The sequence below is a fragment of the Pelophylax lessonae genome, assembly GCF_965119305.1.
Source record: "Pelophylax lessonae genome assembly, chromosome: 3".
Classification (NCBI taxonomy): Eukaryota; Metazoa; Chordata; class Amphibia; order Anura; family Ranidae; genus Pelophylax; species Pelophylax lessonae.
This window is the reverse complement of record NC_138770.1, coordinates 536,362,769-536,386,033: the sequence shown is the minus strand read 5'-3', so window position 1 is coordinate 536,386,033 and position 23,265 is coordinate 536,362,769. Positions and strand designations below refer to the sequence as shown.

At 44.3% G+C, this 23,265-nt stretch overlaps 1 protein-coding gene across 1 annotated transcript in view; it reads right to left on the bottom strand.

Annotated features, from left to right (window-relative positions):
• TFB1M (transcription factor B1, mitochondrial) overlaps positions 1-23,265 on the bottom strand; it is a 183,097-nt gene that overhangs the window by 107,711 nt on the left and 52,121 nt on the right. The window contains exon 4 of the mRNA XM_082250264.1: positions 8,613-8,721. Coding sequence (XP_082106390.1) covers positions 8,613-8,721 — 109 coding nt within the window. The remainder of the gene's footprint in view (positions 1-8,612; positions 8,722-23,265) is intronic.

Sequence of the window (23,265 nt, the reverse complement as noted above, 5' to 3'; positions counted from 1 at the left end):
GCATTTAACATATTCCAGACTACCAATCCCTAGATGTGGGGACTGCATTTGTTTTTTTTTCCAGGTTTTTCTCCCCATTATTTTTACCTGTTGATCCTTTAAGCCACACAACTCTAGTCATAGATTGACAACCCTCACTCTCTGTACTTTATACACTGAAAAACAGTTTCCACTCTAGGGCATGACTCCAGAAACCTCCCCTGTCCTCTTCTCTATAACATAGAAGGGATGTTTTATAGTCTAGAGATGGCTGTGAACATGTAACTGCTAACAGTCAGCACAGAGAGAGGGCAAGAAGTTATCAGCTTGTTGGATATCTGGCAGGAACAACAGGTATTCTTTCCATCTATTGAACAGTTATAACAAAACCCTTTCAATGGTACAGTAACCGACCAAAAGAGAGCAATAAAAAAAAACGGAATTTTTGTAAAATCTTACCGTAAAATTCCTTTCTCTGAGTCCTCGGACAGTCTTCACCAATGGGTATTGACCTCTTATCCATATGAGCAAGCTAGGCATAAGACTTGTTAAAAACAAAGTAATTTACATAGACACACCTATGGGGGCTGTCCCACTGGTCCAATACCCCCCTGCTATCAGCCATCCCAAATCAGTTTGGTAGCAAGCCGTTAAAGTCCAAAGAACCCCAAATAGAGGGGCGGGGGCGGAGACTGTCAGAGGACTCAGAGAAAGGAATTTTACAGTAAGATTTTACAAAAATTCAGTTTTCTCTTACGTCCTCTGACAGTCGCCACCCACTCATTCAGTCTTCACCAATGGGATGTCTCAAAGCAGTGTAGACATGAGGGGTGGGAAACATAACCATCACAAAGGCAACGCAGCACCCACGTCAGAGAAAGGAACCTTACGTGAACAGAAGGTATCCTCTGGGCAACAGAAAAGCTCAACTGGAGCAACAACCCAGGAAAGCAACCCCAACAGCTAGGGACCTGCTAGGGCCCCCTTAAGGCACTGCCGCACACAGAACTTTGCGGCCAAAGGAGGCATCTGCTAGCCCCCATGCAGTTACGCTGTTCGAGCCGCGGCCAATCAATTGATTTATAACATGCCTGTATCAAGCAGCAACATGTGAGTTTTTTACCTTCTTATATAATAAAAGTTCTGTACATACTTCACCATGTGCGCCCCCATTTGTATTATTGGAGGTCATCCCATATGCACACCTGGGGTTCATTGAGGTCTACCGGATCCATGGTCCTACCCGGATGTTCTGCGGTTGATTGGAGAGGAATTTGGACGCAATATTTGTTCCTGGTGACTGACATCGCACGCCTGTTTGACCTTCCGTAACAGGGGGTCCAACTGTCCGGTAAGGGTACATCCTTTATTGTTTGTGTGATCTCTGCCAGAAACTCCATTTGCAAGATTGGTGTTGGATTTACGGCCATAATTTCAGCATCTGTTTTTTCTCTCTATATGGACTTATGGACTTTAGTTCACCTCTGCAAATTTAGCTAGCTAGTTACTTATTTAGTGGCGCTGTACCATCTCTACATCAACATCCAAGGAATGTAAGGTAAACTCCTTAGGATGTTTAGGATTCGCACAAAGCGAAGGCAAAACAATGTCCTCATTAAAGGTGAAAATCAGAAACCACCTTTGGAAGGAAGGACTGGTTGGGTCGCAAGACCACCTTATCCCTATGAACCACCAGGTAAGGGGAGCGGCAAGACAAGGCCGCCAACTCCGACACTGCGCGCAGAAGTGATCGCCACTAGAAAAGCAACCTTTTTTGACAGCAGAGGCAAGGCAATTTCCCTGATGTTTTCAAAGGGAGGACATTGCAAAACGGACAGAACAAAGTTCAAGTCCCAAGGAGGTAGAGGCGCCCTCAGAGAAGGGGCCAAGTGACGCACACCTTGAATAAAGGTGCGAATCAAAGAGTTAGATGCCAAAGGGCGTTGAAAAAGGACGGCCAGTGCAGACAGCTGGCCCTTAATCGTGGTCAAGGCCAGGCGCTGATGCACACCAGTTTGTAGGAAGGCCAACACCCTCGCCACCAAGTAGGCACGAGGAGGGAAGCCTCTGGATTCACACCAGGCAAAATAAGCCTTCCAAGTACGGTAATAGATCTTACCGGACGAGACTTTCCTAGCCTTGAGCAAATTAGGAATGACCTCAGATGAGATACCCCTGTCTCTCAGGACCCTGGCTTTCAACAGCCACGCCGTTAAAGCCAGCGACTGTAAAGCAGGATGGAAGATCGGCCCCTGAGACAGTAGATCTTCTCGTAACGGCAGCCGCCATGGAGGCTCGACAGGCCAGTTGAATGATGTCTGCGTGCCAGGACCGGCGCGGCCAGTCCGGTGCCACCAGAATCACCAACTTCGGTTCCGAGACCAACCTGCGGAGGACGCTAGACAACTGAATCGGGGGAAAGGCATATATCAGGACGATATCGAAGCTAAGGCACCACCAGCGCATCCGAGGCGTCTGCCAGAGGATCGCGCGTTCTTGCCACGAACCTTCCCACCTTGTTGTTTAACCGGGAGGCGAACAGATCCACATCCAGGGATTCCCATCTCGCACACAGCATTTGAAACGCCTCCGGGTGCATGGACCATTCCCCCTGGTCCAGGGTCTGGCGGCTCAGATAATCGGCCTGCCAATTCTCCACACCCAGAATGTGAACTGCCGAAATCGCCGGGACGCAAGTCTCGGCCCAAGACAGAATACTGGTCACTTCCTGGGCCCCCTTGGTGATTAATGTAAGCCATTGCAGTGGCATTGTCCGTCTGCACTTGTACAGAGCGGCCCTGAAGACGCTCTGACCAATGGAGCAGGCAAAGCCTGATCGCTCTCAATTCCAAGATGTTGATTGGTAGAGAAGATTCCTCCACCAACCAAGTTCCCTGGGCAGACAGGTTGTCCAGGACGCCACCCCAGCCCGACAGGCTGGCATCCGTGGTAATTACCGTCCACAGCAACGGCCAGAAGGATTTTCCCTCCGCTACAGCCGGGGACTGGAGCCACCACAGAAGATCCACTCTGGTTTGGAGACCGCGTGTGAAACTGTGCAAACGCATACAGGTCCTGAGTGACGAGGACTCTTTGTCCTTGAGGGACTTCACCTCGTCCTGCAGGGTCCGGAGCTTGTCCTCTGGCAGAAACACCTTCGCTTGGGCGGAGTCCAGGACCATCCCTAAATACAGGAGACGAACCGAAGGAGACAAAGTCGACTTCTGAACGTTGATGGTCCATCCAAACTCCTGGAGCGTCTGAACCGTAGTGGACAGATCGCGCAGCAGGCTCTGACTGGTACTCGATCTTAACAGGAGATCATCCAGATATCCCAAGACCACAATGCCCTGTGCCCGCAACAGGCCCAGAACAGGAGCCAGCGCTTTGGTAAACACCCTTGGAGCCGAAGCGAGACCGAAAGGCAATGCCACAAACTGATAGTGTTCCTCCGCAATAGCGAATCTGAGGTACCTCTGATGACCCTCGAAAATGGGAATGTGTAAATACGCATCCCTCAGGTCGATGGAAGCCAGGAAGTCTTCTGGACTCAGGGAGGCCACCACCGAGCGGAGCGATTCCATGCGGAACTTTTGAACGCGCACAAAGCGGTTGAGAGCTTTTAAGTCCAGAATCGGACACCTTGCCCTCCTTTCTGGGCACAGTGAACAGATTCGAGTAAAACCCACGAAATCTGTCCCGATGCGGCACCGGGACTATTACCCCCTGGGCGTGCAGATCCTGCAGCTTCCGATGAAGATCTTGCAACCGATCTGGGGTCAAATGAAGATTTGAGGGAAAGAACCTGTCCCTTGGTCGCGAAAGGAATTCGATCTTGTAACTGGATCGAATGATTTCCTGAACCCACCTGTCCGGAATCCGGAGCAGCCAAGGTTGGAGGAAACCGCGCAGACGTCCCCCACCCCTGAAACGGATGAGGGCGCCCCTTCAGGCAGTGGCGGACTGTGCCGCCGTACCAGCCTGGGCGGCCTTTGCTTGCCTGCCCAGGGCTTTCTCTGGCCACCCTGGCCCTTGAAAGGTTTCCCCTTGTCCTGCGCCTTGAAGGCACGAAAGGACCCCTGATTTGGTTTAAAGGATGGGCCCAGCTTACCGCGGAAAAACTTACCCTAGGATTCTGGGACAACAGAGTGCTCTTGCCCCCAGTGACACCTTTAACCAATTCATCCAGGGATTCTCCAAAAAGACGAGATCCAGCATGAGGGATGTCAGACACCGTCTTCCTGGAAGTCTGGTCACCCGACCAGCTTTTCAACCAAATCAAGCGGCAATTAAGTACTGCGACACTAGATACGAGCGCAGCTAATCGGGCCTCATTCAAGGCCGCATCGCACAAATACACGACCCCTTGACAAATCTGGTCCACCATCTCCAAGCTAGTAGGGGGGGCAGAATCAGCCACGAGGGTGCGTCTGAGCACCTTGGTCCAATCCGCCACGGCTTGAGCCACCATGACAGAGGCTAAAATAGGTTTAAGCATGGAACCCGCCACCATGTAGGAATGTCGGGCAAGAGATTCCAGCCTACTATCCGTAGGATCCCTAAACACCGGAGAATCCTCGGTGGGTACCAGAGTGGCCCTGTTCAATCTGGCCACAGTGTGATCCACTTTGGGAGCCACAGACCAGCGCGAATCCGTAGGAGACGCAAAAGGGGTAGAGCAGTTGAAACTTCTTTGGCACCACAAAAGTTGCACCATTGTTCATTCACAGTTTCGTGGAACTCAGCGGGGCAAGAGAATACCTGCGCCGCCTTACGGGATCTGTGGGTACCAAAAGAGGACCGTTTTCCCGGAGGATTGGGCTCATCCTCTAAATGTAGTGTTTCCTTAACCACTTTACCACCGGAGGATTTTCCTGCTAAAAGACCAGGGGTTTTTTTGCGATTTTTTACTGCGTGACTTTAACGGACAATTGCGCGGTCGCGCGACGCTGTACCTAAACAAATTTCTCGTCCTTTTTTTCCCACAAACAGAGCTTTCTTTTGGTGGTATTTGATCACCTGTGCGATTTTTTGATCACGCGCTATAAACAAAAGAGCGTAATTTTTGCAAAAACAACAATATTTTTCACTTTTTTTTATATGAAATTCCCCCCCAAAAAAATGTAAAAATCAAAATTTTTTTAAATTTTCGGCCAATTTGTTTTACGCTACCTATGTTTGGTAAAAAAAAAAATCGCAAAAAGCGTATTTTGATTGGTTTGCGCAAAAGTTATCGCGTTTACTAACAAAGGGAAAGATTTTTGTCATTTTTGGTGTTTTTTTTTTTAACGAGTAATGGCGGCGATCTGCGATTTTTTTTGCGGTACTGCGACATTGCGGCGGACAGATTGGACCCTTGACTGACATTTTTGACACTTTTGGGGGTACCAGTGACATTACTGCAGTAATCAGTGCTATATATATGCACTGTTACTGCAAAAATGACACTGGCAGGGAAGGGGTTAACAGTATTGGACAGGGAGGGGTTAAGTGTGTCCTAGGGGCGTGATTCTAACTGTGCAGGGACAGGTCTACTAGTGTAAAAACAAAGATCAACAGTTCTACATAGTAGAACTGTCTGATCTTCACTTTTACACAGGGAGAACTGACAGGCGGCTTGTTTACATAAGCCGCTCTGTCTTTCTCCCGCTGTACCGGCGATCGTAGTGTGACCGGCAGACATCGGGTCCGCCAGTCACACTCCCGCACTCCTCCGTGAACGAGCCGAGGCGGGCGCGCGCCTCAGCGGGCGCGCGCCCGCCCGCTATTGGCTCTAGAAGGAGTGACAGGCGAGCGACGTAGACCTACGTCACTCTGCCTGGCCGGGGCCGACTGCCGCAGTAAATATACTGTGCGCAGTCGGCAACCGGTTAACGGCAATGATCAGCGCATCCATAGCTGCGCGGTCCTCGGCCGTCCCAGGGGGGGAATCATCCACCCCCGCAACCTCCGCCTCCCCCTCAGACTGAGAAGAACAAGACCCTTCAAGGGGCACACTATCTACGGCAACCATGTCAGATTCAGAATTAGAAGAAAGAGAAAGCCTAGGCCTTTTTCTAGTATCCCGTTCAGTCATCAAAAGATCCACTTTGGACGCTAAAGTCGCAAGTGCGGCAGTCAGAGCAGGCAGAGCAGAAGATTCAGAGGAACCTGAATCATCCACCAAAGCAGGGGGAAATTTGCTGTCCTGGGACTCCATAATAAACTTTTTTTTTTTTTTTTAAGGTACTGGCCCTTTAAGCGCACCGCGATCCCCCGCAGTACACTGCTATGAAGGATTCTGCAAGCAGACCCCCAAACAGGAATAAGCTGACAGCCAGAGGTATTCCCACAAAAAAACAGCAAAGACAGACCCCACAAGTGTTACCACACGCCTGCCGATCTCCTCTGTACAGAAAAAAGGAAGTGATGACACCGCAGGAGGCTTCAGACTATGGAAACATGGTTGCCCATAGAAAGTAATGGGAGGCTCCGGGAAAATGGGCGCCGACATGTGCTCAGCAGAACACATTGCCACACACAAGATGGCGCCGTAAGGCGCCAAAATACACTACACACATCGCTGCAAAAGCGCCCACAGTGAAGCCAGCATGCTGCCCACACCTAAAATGGCGGACCGGCGGTTTTTAACCACGCAGCGGTCGCCGCACGTGTCTGCACCTCCACACACACACCTTAAGTGTCACATAGGAGAGGGACCCCCACAAACAAACCCACACAGCGAACTAGCAGAGTTAGAGCCCCCGCAGGGACCGGGAGAAAGGGAGCCCCAAAAACGCACAGACATCAGGGGATACCACAAACACACAGGACTGTCAGCCCCAGACAGAGGCCCCAGACAGAATATACTTACCGTACCCGATGGCGTGGGTGCCTCACATCGACGGAAAACCTCCCACCCCAGATGGCGGGGGTGCCGTCAGCCAAAAACGCAGGATGCTAGCAACGCACGGAACCGTGGGTGAGACGTCCACGCGAGGTGGCCACCTCGCAGGCTTGCATCCCTGAGGACAGGGATGGGTTGTTTGCCTGCCCTCTGTCCTGGAATACCAGGATGACCAGTGCGACTCCCAGCTCCGCGACGCCGTCATCATCTTGAAGAAGTGACTAACTAAACGCTGAGAAAAACAGCTAGTAATGCAAAGAAAAAAAACGCATTTGCAGAAATAAAATCATAAAAAAAAAAAAAATAGAAGAAGGCTGAGACTGTAGCCCCAGCACAGGGAGAGCCTATCTCACTCCTAACTAGGCAGAAGACAAACTGAGTTGGGATGGCTGATAGCAGGGGGGTATTGGACCAGTGGGACAGCCCCCATAGGTGTGTCTATGTAAATTACTTTGTTTTTAACAAGTCTTTATGCCTAGCTTGCTCCTATGGATAAGAGGTCAATACCCATTGGTGAAGACTGAATGAGTGGGCGGCGACTGTTAAAGGACGTAAGAGAAAACTTAATTGTTAGGGTTTAAAATCTATTTAAAAGGACAAAACTAATTTGTCTAGCAGCAGCTGGATAATTGAATTGGACCAATCACTAAAGTTCACACTACACATGAATCAGTAGGATACTGACTTCACTAAATCATTTACTAAAACAGAGAGATTTACTAAAACTGGTACACAGGTAATCTGGTGCAGCTGTGCAAAGTACACAATCAGTTTCTAGTTTTTATAGTCAAAGATTAATTGAGCAAGTTGACGCTAGAAGCCGATTGGTTGCTAGCTCCTATGGAGCGATCTGGTGTCTATTAGACCCTACAACCCCCTTCTACCCTGGCTACACCAGATTCTGTGTGAAGCAATTTTAGTGAATTTCCCCCATTCCTAATCTGTATACGTGTTACGTGCAACTGTAACTCACATGCTTCCAACATAGTTTTCTTTTAAATGTAAACCAAAAGGTTCGAAGTCAATTTTATATTCTGATTATTTCAGAAGACTGTATAGGCATATACAGCATGTTTCTGTGAATATTTATATATATATATAATATATATACTGTGTTTCCCCAAAAATAAGACAGTGTCTTATATTAATTTTTGCTCCCAAAGATGCGCTAGGTCTTATTTTCAGGGGATGTCTTATTTTGCCCCCTCTGATCCTCCTGTGTCATTTTAATTGCCCCCAAAGATCCTCCTGTGTCATTTTATGGCAAGTGATCCCCCCCCCCCCCCCACACACCTTAATCAGACATTTCCTACCTCAGTCACCAGTGCTCAGTGCCCGACTGTGTGACTCACTGTCAAGGCGGAGCGAGCAGCAGCGCGGGCTCTCCGATTGTCCTGCCTGCTCCGGCTGTGCTGCGGCCTACAGTGAGCTGCGCGGCGCCGCCCACCGCTACGGTCCAGAGTTACGGTACCGGTAAGCGTAAGCTTCGGGAGGCCTTATTATCGGGGATGTCTTATATTTCAACGAGAGGCAAAACTATTAGTAGGTCTTATTTTCGGGGGATGTCTTAGTTTCGAGGAAACACCGTACACACATACATACATACATACATACATACATATATATATACACACACACATACATATATACACACATACATATACACATATATATATATCTATACAGAATCCTTTTTAGCAAGGACCGAATGGTTTAAACAAAGAGCTGCCCTAATAAACTAACTTACCATCATCCCATTCCTTCTTTAAATGCTTCGGAAATGATCTGTCCATTCGGTATGTAAGTATATCACCATGAACAATTTTTAGTTTTCCAAAAGATGCTTCATTTAACATCTTTAAAAGAAAGAAGTGGATTTTCAGACCACAAAAGTAAATCCTTAGAACAAAAGTAATAATACATACTAGACATTTTGGATAGAATTGGGAATATATTAAACAATCCACTCCAGTACTTAGGTGTAATTCTAAAACCCTAAAAGCTGGAAATCTCTGCAGGCAGTAAACCTGCTAGTTAGTGGGTCGTTTGTCATCAAATTAAGGATGTGGAGCGAGAGCAATTTTCATGGGAAAATATTGGCCCATACTGCATAAAGAATACCAGGACCCCTTAGTCCACCCCAAAAAAAAAAAATCGTAAGACATCCAACCTTAGGAGTAGATTAGTAAAAATTGTGATCTCTTTTCTTGTAGAAGAATTGGGCACGTGTTTGATGTGAAGGATCTTTATCCTTGTAAAAAAATGCAACGTGCAAATCCACAGGAAATATCGTAAGAAAGATTAGTGGGCTTAAGTTGAATGTGACAGAAGAAGAATATCTGATTAAGCACCTTATTACATCCAACACCTTTTTTGTTACTTACCTGCTGGAGTGCCCGTGTGGCCTCCAGTATGTAGGCCAGATGAAGAGAAAATGACATGTTAGGTTAAATGAACACGTTGAAAATATTAGAAAGGGCCTTAAGAGTCATAGCCTTCCATAGGAATGTACATAACAGTGATCCAACCCAACTATAATTTTGTGGCATATTTAATGTGTTTGGGCATTGGAGGGAATCTAATAGAATTAGGAAGATCTCCAAAAATTAAACATACTGGATCTATGAACTTAAAGAGGATCTACAGCCACCTACAAAAAAAAAAAAAAAAAATATAAGTCTGCAGCTACAAAAAGTGTAGCTGCTGACTTTTAATAAACAGCCACTCACCTGTCCCACAGTCCAGCGGTGAGCTCACCCCAGCCGTCTTCATCCTCTGTCCTCCCTCAGCGACGCCGGCATCTTCACTATGGGCACCCGGCTGTGACAGCTTGCGGTTTCACAGGCGGGTGCCCACAGTGCATGCGTGATTAGCAGGGCGCATCCTGGATTGGTGGATACAGTCTTCTTGGACCTGTCATTGTCCCAGAAGACTGCAGGGGGAGGAAGGGAGGAGAACTTCTGTTCCTGAGCGCCTGTCAAAATCGGGTAGCTGCCCCCCGCTCCTCAAAGGGCCAATTGATGCGAGAGGAGTGGGGGACGAGTCCTTAAACTGAAACATCTCCTTTTGGGTGGAGTTCCACTTTAAAGTGGATGTAAAGATTCAGGATTTTTTTTTATAAAAATAACAAACATGCCTATACTTACCTGCTCTGTGCAATGGTTTGCACAGAGCACCCTGATCCTCTTTTTTTTGGTCCCCTGCTGGCACTTCAGACCCCTCCTCTTCATCGGGTGCCCCCAGGAAAAGCCGCTTTCCCTGTGGGCACCCGTGCGTGCTCCCCTTCGAGTCCCGCTGCTGCATCCATTGACACAGACAGTGGGACTCAGCCCCGCCCTCTCTCCCCGTGAAAGCGTATTTGATTTACAGGAGAAAAAGCCAATCTTTCCTGCTGCTATTAATCTGTCCAATGAGCGCTGTATCGGATGGGACTCCGGTAAGGAAAAGGGGGGGTCTCTGGGGCAGCTGCAGCACAGCAGGTTTTTCACCCTAATGCATAGAATGCACTGAGGTGAAAAACCTTAAGGCTTTAAAACCACTTCAACCACTTGCAGAGCAGTCCCTGTACTTTTACTGCAGCAGGTCGGCTCTGTCTCGCAAAACGACATACCTATTATGTTGCTTCGTGAAACAAATAGTGGGGGCACACACGTGCCGATTGGCCACAGGGGGGATCCAGTCAACAGGTCGGGTGGACGAGATGTCCGCTGGGCACCCGCGATCAGTCTCCATGGAGACAGACAGCCGTCTGCTGATGTAAACACGGCTGACCACGGTTCTGTCAGTTGTGAACACAGGGATCCAGTGTTCCTCCTATTTAGAAACACAGGTCTCTGTGTTCATCCAGCAAGTCTATCCCGCACACAGTAAGAAAGCATCCCCTAGGGCCACACTTAACCCTTTGATCGCCCATGGTGTTAATCGATGATCACCGCCATTACTAATGAAAAAAAGAAATACAAAAATCTTTCCCCTAGTTTGTAGATGCAGTAACTTTTGCGCAAACCAATCAATGTACACTTATTGGGATTTTTTTTTACCAAAAATATGTAGCAGAATACATATTGGCCTAAAATGATGAGAAAATTAGATTTTAAATTTTTTTTTATTGGGAATGTTTTATAGCAGAAAATAAAAAATTATTTTTTTTTTTTCAAAATTGTTACAAGTTTTTGTTTATAGCGCAAAAAAAAAAAAAAGAAAAATCGCAGGGGTGATCAAATACCACCAAAAGAAATCTCTATTTGTGGGAAAATAAGGACATCGATTTTATTTGGGTACAGCGTCGTGCGACCATGAAATTATAAGTTAAAATAACGCAGTGCCGGATCGCAAAAAATGGCATGGTCATTGGGGGGGGGGGGGGTAAAACCTTCCGATCCTTAAATGGTTAACTGCCTGCACCTATATAGACTAAGTATTGAAGATGATTTAAAATGGTTTTATAGCAGATTTTTAAAGGTTAATTTTTTTTAGGTAGGTTTAGGATTTTTAGCATTTGTGGTCATTTTATAAAGAATGTATTAAATATTTTATATACTGGATAGGAGTTATTAACTATGTACAGGATGCAATCTTAATTCCTGCTACCAGGGGGCGATAGGGATGATGATTATAAATCCTTTGGAAGGTAACTTTTTGGACTGGGACTTTAAGAGTACATTTTGTTTATTTTTAGTGAGCACTGTTTTTTTTTTTTTTTTTTTAGAAGTAAAAAGTTCTGGCTGGGCTGACTATCATTTTTAATAATTTAAGGGTCCAAGCCCCTTTTAATCACTACCTACGCCAAGAATACATTAACTTTAACTGCAGCCAAAAAAGAAATGAAGCATTCCTTATAAAAACAAGGATCTCCACTGGCACTTTTGGTCTTTGTTCTACATTTCAAACATTTATGGCCAGTTTACGCCAGAAAATGCCGCGGGAAAGCCGCATTCTGTGCGCCTTTCCAACACCGCGTTCAAATGCACCGTCCTTGCGATCTGAATGTTGGTGCCAATTTATTAATACCATAACCCCAAATGCAGTACATTTGCAGGCACCAAATGGCATTATACCCAGAGAAATGCGGTTTGGTGAAGTTTATTGTTAAAAGCACTACTTTTTGTGCGGTCCGGTGCATCTTGCACCCAATTCAAATGAAATAGCTATCAAAAAACGCACCACACAGGAACGCGCAGGAATGCATGGCTTTGAACCCTCGTGTTTCTGTACGATCCCGGTGTGAACCAGCTCTGAATATCTGCCATACATTTAACATGTATTACCTTAGGGCTGCTAAACTTGAAATACAGTAGAACCATCTGCATACATACAATCTACACTTCAGTGATAACTTTGAAAAACAGGAATAGTTGCCAGCTTACATTTTGTAGCCCTGTGAGCTGTGCTCTAATTGGTTGGTATGGTACATATCATTTTCTTTTATCTTTTTATTTTTACAGACTTAATAACCAACCCATGGGGCCACTTAAACTGATTTTTATACCAGTGTCTGCTTTACTTTTTGATCACATGATAAATTGCTGTACACTGTCCCAAATTTACATAGACTCCGGTTCCTCAGTGACGTCACATCCGGCCAGAGGTAGAATGCACGCGGAGGTTTACGTTCCACGTCTACCTCGCTGCACGGACTTAGAGGTTGACAATTACCCTAGGTGATGTACATTGCAGAATATTTATGTACATTTCTTGCAGATTCCTACCTTTGTTTCTCTTCTAAACAGAACTTTATCATTTCCAGTTTGTTGTATTGCAGGGTTTGGTTCATTAGTCATCTGGTGGAATCTCAGTATTAGCCTCCCTTTAGCAATAGTTAAAACTTTAGGAGTGTCTTACCAAACAAGCCAATTCCTATTGTATTGATTTTGTTTTTGGCCTGCTCAATTAAACTTCAGCAGCTGCAATTTGAAGTAGATGGGTAACAGTTACTAAATGGCTTGAGTAGCAATTGTACATGTTAACTCATTTTTCTTAACAAGCGGAGTTCTTCTTTAGACTTGCTCAGTATTCTTACTTATCAGGGATTTCTTTTTTTACATTGTGCAGCATGCTGTCTAATCCGTCTATGCTGAAACTGCTGTGATGCAGGTTAGTAGCTGGTAGAAGCCAGTGCCTTCCTTTTTGTTTTTCCAGGGTGGTCAGACCTTTTGTGGGCCTAGTGATGTGATGTTTATATCCTTGTATTTTTTACTGCCAATTTGCTGCAAAGCCATTTGTTTTCTGTCCTGAGCCAGGAGTTTGTCACCTCAGCCTTGCAGCCAGCCATTGCATAGAAGGGAAGGGGGGCATCTTTCAGGCAAGGTTTTTTTAATGTGTATGGGAAGCTAACTAATGGGCTCTTTGCCATCTAGCCCCTCCAAATGGGCATGCATCATGCACACTCTTAACTGAACCTGTGCCGCTCATAGCTTGGCAGAAAAAGCCATATATGTATCCTGCTTTGTTTAAGTGGTCAGGTATAAATAGAATAACAACTTGTCACATTTATTACGCATGGTCAATACACTCTAGAGGAGTTGTTTCCACTCACCCTGTGCACTGTCCAGTTTTCCCTTCCTGAATTAGTAAACTAGTCAAGAGTCACTCTGGAGAAGCCAATGCGTCATCCAAAATGTCAGTGAAGAGCTCCATTTTTAGGAAGCCAGGATGTTTCCGGTTATTTTGTGCCACAAAAAAATGTTTGCACTCCTCAAACTAACTGAAACTTACTTTCTCAGTGGATGGTAGTTCCAATCCATGCAGAAGAGGTTTTAGGACAGGCACTATTGTTGCTTTGAGGATCACATATATCCAACTTTCCAAAACAGTCTCTCTTCAAAAGTATCTCTGTTTCTCCATAGTTCAAGTCATTTAGGCAGTTTACATGCCTGATACAGGAGTTTGGCTGGTTAGTGAATAAAGAAAAGGGTCATCTGACCCCTAGATAAAATCTTTGTAATTCAGAGCCCAACTAATCATAGTTCTGAATGATGCTCTTTCTGCTGCCTGAAAACCTACTCGGCGTATGGTGCTGGATTGCCCTGCCATTCCTCTCATCTTTCAGCATCTGCATGCCTGATTATTGGGACCCAGGGTCTCCTCTGTTCCTGTATTGGAGTACCCCCTCTTTTTGGGCGCCCGTTGGCCTTTATGGTCCTTGTGGACACTTAGGGAGTCCATGCGCTGCCGATCTGACCAGTAGCCTGCATCAGCCCTGCCTGATAGAATTGCTGTATACTTTGTGTATCTACTAATTGTAAGCGAGCTTCTTCACACAGTAGCCCAATATAACGTATATGCTAAATACAATACAAACTGTATGCAAATTATGTTATATTTGTCTTATATCTCCTGAATTATTACAATATACAGTATTTTATTTCAGAGTTCTTTATACCCATTAACTCCCTTGAAGAAGGAAATATTCTAAAACATGTCAGGATTCATTCAAGGATTCTTTCCCAAGCTGACCAAAATATATTGCTGGCAATAGTCTGGGGTATATCTTGATGTATTGGGTATAATATGTATATGTATGAAATTGTTGGTTTTGTATACACACATTGGTTTGTTACAGGTGACATTTTTAAAAATCGGACTGATGTCCTTTTTATTTCATACTACAAAAAAAATAGGCACTTGCCTTTTAATCGTATTACTCTGTCTGTATTCTGCCTTTAAAGTCTGTGAGGGGTTTCCTTTGCACAACTGTGCATATGTCCATTTGATGTTGGCAGAAATCCTGTACACTCGATTGAGCTCATTATCCTAATGTAACCTGTATTGTGTAGCGAGCTTAGTGGAGAGGGAACTATTTCCAGAAAGGGTTTTCTCTAACAGTTGACATGTTAAACTATTCATATCTCACAGACAAAGATAAGATGCCTTTGGCAGTGGATGAAGTAGAAAATCTCTGTTGCCAATTGCCAAAGTCAACAGAATTTCACTATTCAGTGAGTTATCTCAAACATTCCACTGTTCTTGCAACCGTTTTGCTCCATGTGCCTTTTTTTGTCACCTGAAAGTAGGCTCTTCATTCTCAGTGAGGCTGGACAACATGACAGCGAACTAAATCACATCAAGAGGCAGGTCAAACCTATGGCCTTAGTCTACTCACAGAGGTAGTGCTGACCCGGGCAGAAGGATTCTCTCCAAAGCAAACTACATGCCAAGGATTCAAAAATTTCTAGGATAACTCTATATTCCGTGTCACTATTGAACAACAAGTGGTCTTTATCTCCAGGCTCCTTCAAGTGGCTTCTGTTTGTGTCAACTTTAAAACTGCTAGCAGGAAAGTTTTTATTAAGGGGAATAGGCCAGCAATTCTGGAAGTGGATGTTCTGACAGATCAGGAGAGGATTCCAAAGCTGTATGCTTTCCATCTAGTCCTTACCATATTTAGTTTCTTAGGACTACTGTTTAAAAAAAGGAAACCATTGCAGTGTTTCCCAAAAGGCCAAACATCAGGCTTTGGGTCCTTCTTCGAATTCAAACTCTGTTATTGGGACCCAGTTCCTCGCTCTCTCAGATGTGATCTTCTGTTGCAGGGTGCAATACTCCAATCTTTTTCATCACCGCCAGTTATTGACTGATATATGTTCTTTATGTATACTCCAGATTGAGGATTGACCAATATCGGTGGGGCCGATAATCAGGGGCCGATATTTTTGAAGTATTGGTATTGGCCACAAACTTGGCAATATGACCGATATTTCTTCAAGTGGTTGTAAAGGAGTGATGACTTCAACTAGAGGCATCACCTGTGTTTAGAGCGGACGGTTTGCTTTCTTGTAATGACAATTGATGCGGCTAAGCAGCCGCTTGATTGTCATTACAAGGAGTGGGACGCGTCTCGCCGGGGTCTCCCATCCCACCAGGAGACCCGAGCAACCAGTCCGCACGTCCGGCGGCTGTCTGAAGACCCGAACAAAGCCGCATTCGGCTCTGATCGGGTCTCTAATGCAAAAACCCAGAAGCGATGTCATGCTATCACTTCCGGGTACTGGAGTCTTAAGGGTGCCAGATTTTCAAAAAAATTACAGCATTCTTTACATTCATTACAGCCAAACTTGGCGTTGTATATGCTTTTAAGTGCAGAGGAGGGGTTTGGATGGATCCCTCCATAAAGAGTACCTGTCACTGCCTATTACTGTCACAAGGGATGTTTACATTCCTTGTGACTGCAATAAAAGTTATCAAAAAAAGCATTTTTTTAAAAGGACAGTGTAAAATTAAAAACCTTAATTGTGCAGAATATTGGCTCTTAACATCGGCTATCGGCCTGAAGGGTGGCCGGAAAATCAGTATCGGCCCTAAAAAAACAATATCAGTCGTTCCCTACTCTAGATGGATGATGCACTAATATAGTACGTCCAGTTACAACCGCTTTCAACTTAAATCTTGTTTCAATCCTCAGGTCCACTACACTCTGGACTTTCTATAGACCAACCTGGATATTGGGCTGATCTTAGGCTCTCAGAATGTAGATCTCTGCACGCAGGCTCTCTCTCTCATGGGTGAATGACCCCTTTCTCATTCTGTTTCTTAATGAGAGGCTGTGACTTTAGACTCCAGAGAGCCAAAACTCCCAAGCTGGGATTTACCATTTGCTGTTGATTTCTTGACAACAACAGATGGGATCACTTTAAGTCCAGTTAGCCACTCCAGCTCCGGAAGATTTACCCCCCTTCATGACCAGGCCATTTTTTGCAATACAGCACTGCATTCATTTAACTGACAATTATGCAGTTGTGCGACACTGTACTCAAATACAATTTATGTCCTTTTTTTCCCTCTTCAAATAGAGCTTTCTTTTGGTGGTATTTGATCACCTCTGCGGTTTTAATTTTTTGCGCTATATACGAAAAAAAGACCGAAAAGTTTGAAGAAAAAACTAAATTTTTTAGTTTCCGCTATAAAACCCATCCACGAAAAAATTGGAAAAAAAAAAAAAAAAAAAAAAAAAACTTATTTCTTCATCAATTTAGGCCAGTAAAGTATTCTGCTACAAATTTTTGGTAAAAATGTGTACATTGATTGTTTTGTGCAAAAGTTATAGCGTCTGCAAACTATGGGATATTTTTTTTTTTTACTAAGAATGATGGTAATCAGCGACTTAAAGCGGCACTGCGAAATTACGGTAGACAAAAAATGGACACTAACACTTTTTGGGGACAAGTGCTAAAAAATATGCGCTGTCACTGTACTAATGACATTGGCTGGGTAAGGGTTAACATCAGAAGCAATCAAAGTGTTAAATGTGTTCCTAGCCAGTGAACTGTGTGGGAGGTGCTTTTACTAGAGGAAGGCATAGAGGAAGGCATAGCTCCGTGTCCCTGCTTTGCAAGAACACAAGATCAATGCCTTCCCTACTGACAGAACGGCAATCTGCCTCATTTACATAGAAGGAGCAGGCCGGTGGCAGGGTGTGCGCGAGTCCCAGGCCCGGAAGTGTCAGATCAGATACCAGTTACATGATCTAGTGCAGAGCGGCAGCCCTGCCACAGTATAGCTACGGTGGGCGGTCATGAAGCGGTTTTTAAAAAGATGATCAATGAAGACAGCCCTGCCAATAGCGATCATCTTTAGCCAGAAAGTTTGCAGAGATTAGGCTACGAGGAACCCTTTTTTTTTTGTTCTGGCCAGTTTGGGTATTGTTCTCCCCACAAGTAGGGCTACCTAGGGGGACAAGTTCCATTTGCTGGATGTCAGGATACTTTAAGCTTATTCACAAGCTTTGACCTTGTTAAAGATTTAGGCCACCTCTGTCACATATTCTGGAGCAAAAATTTAGAGGGAAGGAAACTTCACCCAGATTCATTGCTGGATACAGGGCTAAGGTATTGCTCTTACAGAAGCAATGACAAAATGCTTAACCAGGAGTGTGTAAACTTTATGGGATCCCTTTCAAGAGGTTCTGAAAGCAATTGTAGTCAGTGTTTTGTTGAATGGTCGTGCATGGTTTTCAGATCCGTGATGTGCAGGCAATATGTTTTGACTCATGTTGTCACCAGTTTCTAGCTGTCAATTGCTGCAGCACCAGCTTGCTATAGGCCATCTCCAGGAATTAGTGACAGCATGATCCTCCACTGATACTTTTAGGACTCATAGTGGAGGAAAGCTAGCATCCTTAACCTGTTATTTTTGGCATCAAAGTTTCACCCCACCGTTGCTTTGTGCTAGTTAGTTACCATTTATACGATACCATGGAGTTAGTCAGGGAATGGAAAATAGATATCAAATGCTTACCAAAATTTTCCATTCATGAATAACTCCATGGCAGCATATAACCTCCTCCCCCCCCCCCAGTTGTTGGGTAGGCTAGTTACAGAACACGTGGACTGGATCAGCCCCAAAATTAATAGGAAGGGGGTCCTATGAGGTAGGAACGAGGACAATGTCTACCCATTTGTATGCTGCCATGGAGTTATTTATACTTTGTACTGATTTTCCATTGTTCATGGTTCTTGATAGGACATCGGTCTGTCTATATGCAGCCTTAAATAGCTGTTTGTAACCTTCAGGAGCAAACCTCAAACTGAATTCTACAGACACTCGAGTTGTTGCTGGAGCGATTGGCTATTAGTAACACTGCTCTGCTCAAAAGCTGAATCAATCACTGCTTACGCATAGTGGCTACAGAGTAGGCTTGTGACGGTATCAGATTTTCATGCTGCGATTAATTGATTAAGGTTTTGCCACGGTATACGGTATTATCACGGTATTCTATTATTAAATTTAAATTATTAAATTTCTACCTCACTTCAATTTCATTGCTGAATTTTAGGGGCTTTGGTTCACTTATGCACATTATTATGCCTGTGCAAATGTGGGCCCCCAACCCGCATACATGTGAACCAGGCCTAAAGCAATAGTAAAGTCATTAATTGGTTAAACCTGCAGGAGGACCGCTGTTTTTATCTATTAATGACTTTACTATTGCTTTAGGCCTGGTTCACATGTATGCGGGTTGGGGGCCCACATTTGCACAGGCATAGCAGCCTATTGATGTGAATGGGCTTGAGCTGCTATGCCTGCGTTTTCAGCTGAAAAAAGGTGCATGCAGAATTAAAAAAAATGCAGTGGCCATGAAATCCATCCTTCTTTTGCACCATGCGACTTACCTGCTGTTGCTGCACACGCAAACTGTTTTTAAATGCCGTGCCCACGTATACAAAAAATGCAGAAAGCTTGCCAGAGCAGGAACTGCAGGTTAGTCGCATGGTGCAAAAGCAGGATGGATTTCAAGGCCACTGAATTTTAAAAAAATGCTGCATGCACCTTTTTTCTGCGGAAAATGAGGGCATAGCAGCCCGTTCAAATCAATGGGCTGCTATGCCTGTGCAAATGTGGGCCGCCAACCCGCATACATGTGAACCGCCAAGCCGCATACATGTGAACCACCAACCCGCATACATGTGAACCGCCAACCCGCATACATGTGAACCAGGCCTAAAGCAATAGTAAAGTCATTAATAGATAAAAACACCGATCCTCCTGCAGGTTTAACCACTTCTGGATCGCAAGGATTTGCCCCTTTAAAGACCAGGCCATCGGATCAGAGCGCCAGGACCAGTCATCACCAGGTAGGCCAGACACTGCTTGATGGCTATATAATAATGTAATGTGGGCTGCTATGCGTGTGTGTGTGTGTGTATATATTAGAGCTGCACGATTCTGGCCAAAATGAGAATCACGATTTTTTAGCTTGGAATAAAGATCACGATTCTCTGTGTAACAAAAAAAAAAAAATTGGGATAACTTTACTGTTACGTTTTTTTTTTTTTTATTCATTAAAGTCTATTAATTGCGTTTGAAAGACTGCTGCGCAAATACAGTGTGACATAAAATATTACAACAATCGCCATTTCTTTCTGTAGGGTCTCTGCTAAAAAAATATATAAAATGTTTGGGGGTTCTAAGTACTTTTCTAGCAAAAAAAAAAAAACAGATTTTAACTTGCAAGCAACAAGTGTCAGAAAAAGGTCCAGTCTTTAAGAGGTTAAACTTCCTTTCTCCCTGGCAGAGGGAAGGAAAAGATACAAATGTAATCATTTTTGTTTATAGTTACTGGGAGACTGTGTTAGCTGTGTGAGTGAATGAGTCATCCAGCTCACTGAAATGTATCAATTCACAAGTCAGACCCAGGAGCAGAGAAACTCGGTATTTTAAAAATGCCACAATAACAATACTGTGGCTATGAAATACCGCGATATATCGAATTACTGAAAACCGGCATATGTCTACTACAGAGTAAATTTCGATATTGTCATCTCCAATGTTACTGGGATCTCTGGACAATGTCTTGGGGACCAGCTAGGTTATACCTCCCTGCAGCATGAAATATTATAAGTTGATTACGGACACAATGGATTTGTTGCTGCAAAGGTTTATAGAGGCTTAATTAGGTTAAGGGGTAAGTACGATCAGCTCACAAGATATCTGGTTGGATGAGCAGGTGTTTTTCCAGAGCAAGAAGGTAGATACAACGCTAAAATACATATATGGGACTGATGTAAATGCAAAATATTGACTCCATGCAGGTACTGTAGTTTTATGATTCAGGCACCCCTACCGAACATCACAGCCAAGTCTTTAACCTCCACTGCAGCATCTGCACAGATTGGTTAGCCATAAATATACTCTAGCATAAATTCCTAGCATTTGTACCTGCCTGGGGAATTGCATGTGGTGTGTACAGCTGGCCACAGAAGTTGCTGTATGCCGCTATACTCGCGTATACACCCGTGCTTTCTTGCATCACCTTAAACATGCACACATGCGTATGACATATTTCCCCAAATACAGAATTTATGCCTCAAAGTGTCAGTGTGCATGAGGCCTAAAGGAGAAGTATAATAAGGTCATCCCTCTGCTCCTGGCAGCCTATACAAATGCTCTTAATGCTCGCCCTTTCTGTCCAAGGCTTTTAGCGCTCGCTCTTTCTCTCCAGGGCTTTTAGTGCTCACCCTTTCTCTCCAAGGTTGAGTCCCAGAAAGTAATATTCAGTGTAATAAAAAGAAACAATCATATCTAGAGCTAGAAATAAACATGGTGTTTTTGCCTGCAGTTCAGCTTTAAAATAAAATTTGAACTTTTTTTCATACATTCAGGATAACAAAATGTGTGCGCAGAAATGGTTAGTCATCATTGGCTAACTTGGTAGAGCAATAATGTTGTAATAAGCATACATAACAAGCTATGTTAGAAATGATCCATTCAAATCTGTATTAGTAGACATTGATCTGTCAGCAGTTTTTAATTTTGCTTAGGTGATCTACCATGTGCACCATCAAATTAAAAAAAGTATTAGCATTGGTGGGGAGTCATGAAAAGATCTGCTTCTTTGCGCATAGGAAATAATTCTAATTTTGCATAAAGCCCAGATAATTGTAGCATATCTTCCACTGTAATTTACTTTTCCATTGCTTTTCTATTCCTAGTCTCGTCGTGCTGCGCGAGCTGTATGTTACACACTTAGGAATGGCAAGTATTCTCCTTGTAAGGGGTGAATCACCAACTTGACTGTTTACTCCTTTGTGACATTTCTTTTTCCTTCAGAAAATGTTCATCAGAAAGGCACCACTTTAAAATTTAAGCCAGCTGAAGCATCTTAGCTGAACCCACATATTTAACTGTGTGCTTGCTGATGCACAGATCAGGGACTGCACCGCTGTGCTGCCTGGCAACCGTACAATGTTGCTGGGTGAATGCAATCAAGGCAACTGCCATGAAGCTGTCATTTCTTCTTACTTCACTGCCCACTATTCTATTAATTATACATGTTTCTAAAAGATAGCTGTGAAGTACCTGCTGTGGGAGAACTACGTGGGACAACAGAGCGCAAAAATATTTATAAAAAAAAATATTTTTTTGCATTACAACATGAAATGACCGACAGAATAGACAAACAGTCCTAAGTTATATATGCTTTGTGGATTCACAGGGAAATGTTCTTATTCGACATTGACACATCATCTAGGTGGGGTCAACAGACGCAAAATTATTCATAGTTCAATAAAGAAACGAAAATAGATAAATTATCTTACCCTGGGCTACAAAGTTATCATGGGAGGTGGTACTATGGCCAAGAAAGGGTCTCTCAAAAAGCTCAAATAAGTCATTGTCATTCATTCATCCAACCACAGGCTCCAAATTGTAGTAAATGCACCAAAGAATGCATGGCTTAGATAGATTTATTTGTATTTTGGCAGTGCCTCTGATCAACTTCATAAAAGGTGGCATAAATTGGGGGGGGGGGGGGGGGGGGGTTGCAAGTCTTTCCAGCATAAAAATAGGTCTATGTAGAGACATACATAATTCTGCTACAGGTCGCTGGGATTTACCCATGTATAAAATCAAAGCTGAACATTTCCTGTGCATATGGTGCGTGGAAAGGGAAATTTTGTGTTAGGAAGAATACATCTTGGACCAGTAGGTATATATATATATATATATATATATATATATATATATATATATATATATATATATATATATATATATATATATAAGGGTACAGCCTCGCATCACCACTGTTCCGCCCCTACAGCAGGGCCGTGAAGGCTTCTCATGACAGTGCTGCAGGCGAGCAGAGAGATAGTTACATCACCTCCAACAGCCTGCATGTGGAAGTTTACCCCCTTGGACACCACTGGGGAGAGGCTGCCAGAAGTAGTGTAAGTAGTGACAAGCTGCATCTGGGTGGCAGGTGACAGTGGCAAGTGACATGTTGCATCTGGGTGGCAGGTGACAATGGCAAGTGACATGATGCATCTGGGTGGCAGGGGACAGTGGTAAGTGACACGATGCATCTGGGTGGCAGGTGACAGTGGCAAGGGACACAATGCATCTGGGTGGCAGGTGAAAGTGGCAAGTGACACGATGTATCTGACAGGGGACTGTGGCAAGTGACACGCATCTGGGTGGCAGGTGACAGTGGCATGTGACACGTTGCATCGGGATGGCAGGGGACAGTGGCAAGTGACACGCTGCATCTGGATGGCAGGGGACAGTGGCAAGTGACACGCTGCATCTGGATGGCAGGGGACAGTGGCAAGTGACACGCTGCATCTGGATGGCAGGTGACGGTGATGTACAGAATATCGGCACGTAATATCAGCTATTGGCCTGAAAGGTGGCCGAAAATCGATATCGGCCCTGAAAAAACAATATCAGTCGACCCCTATCTGAATAAAATACAAGATACAAGATTGTTCCTTCTCAATACAATCCAGATTGTTAGGCAAACGAAGATACGGTTTCCATTTACAATAGGGTTTGGAGAAATGGAATTGCTCAAAGGTTTGTAGAAGGTTATATAGGTTAATGACCACTTTTTCTTGGTCTGGGACCATTAAAAAGGTTCAAGAGGACTAAAAGGTAGTTCCATTTGAAAGAAACTGAACTGTGCAGAT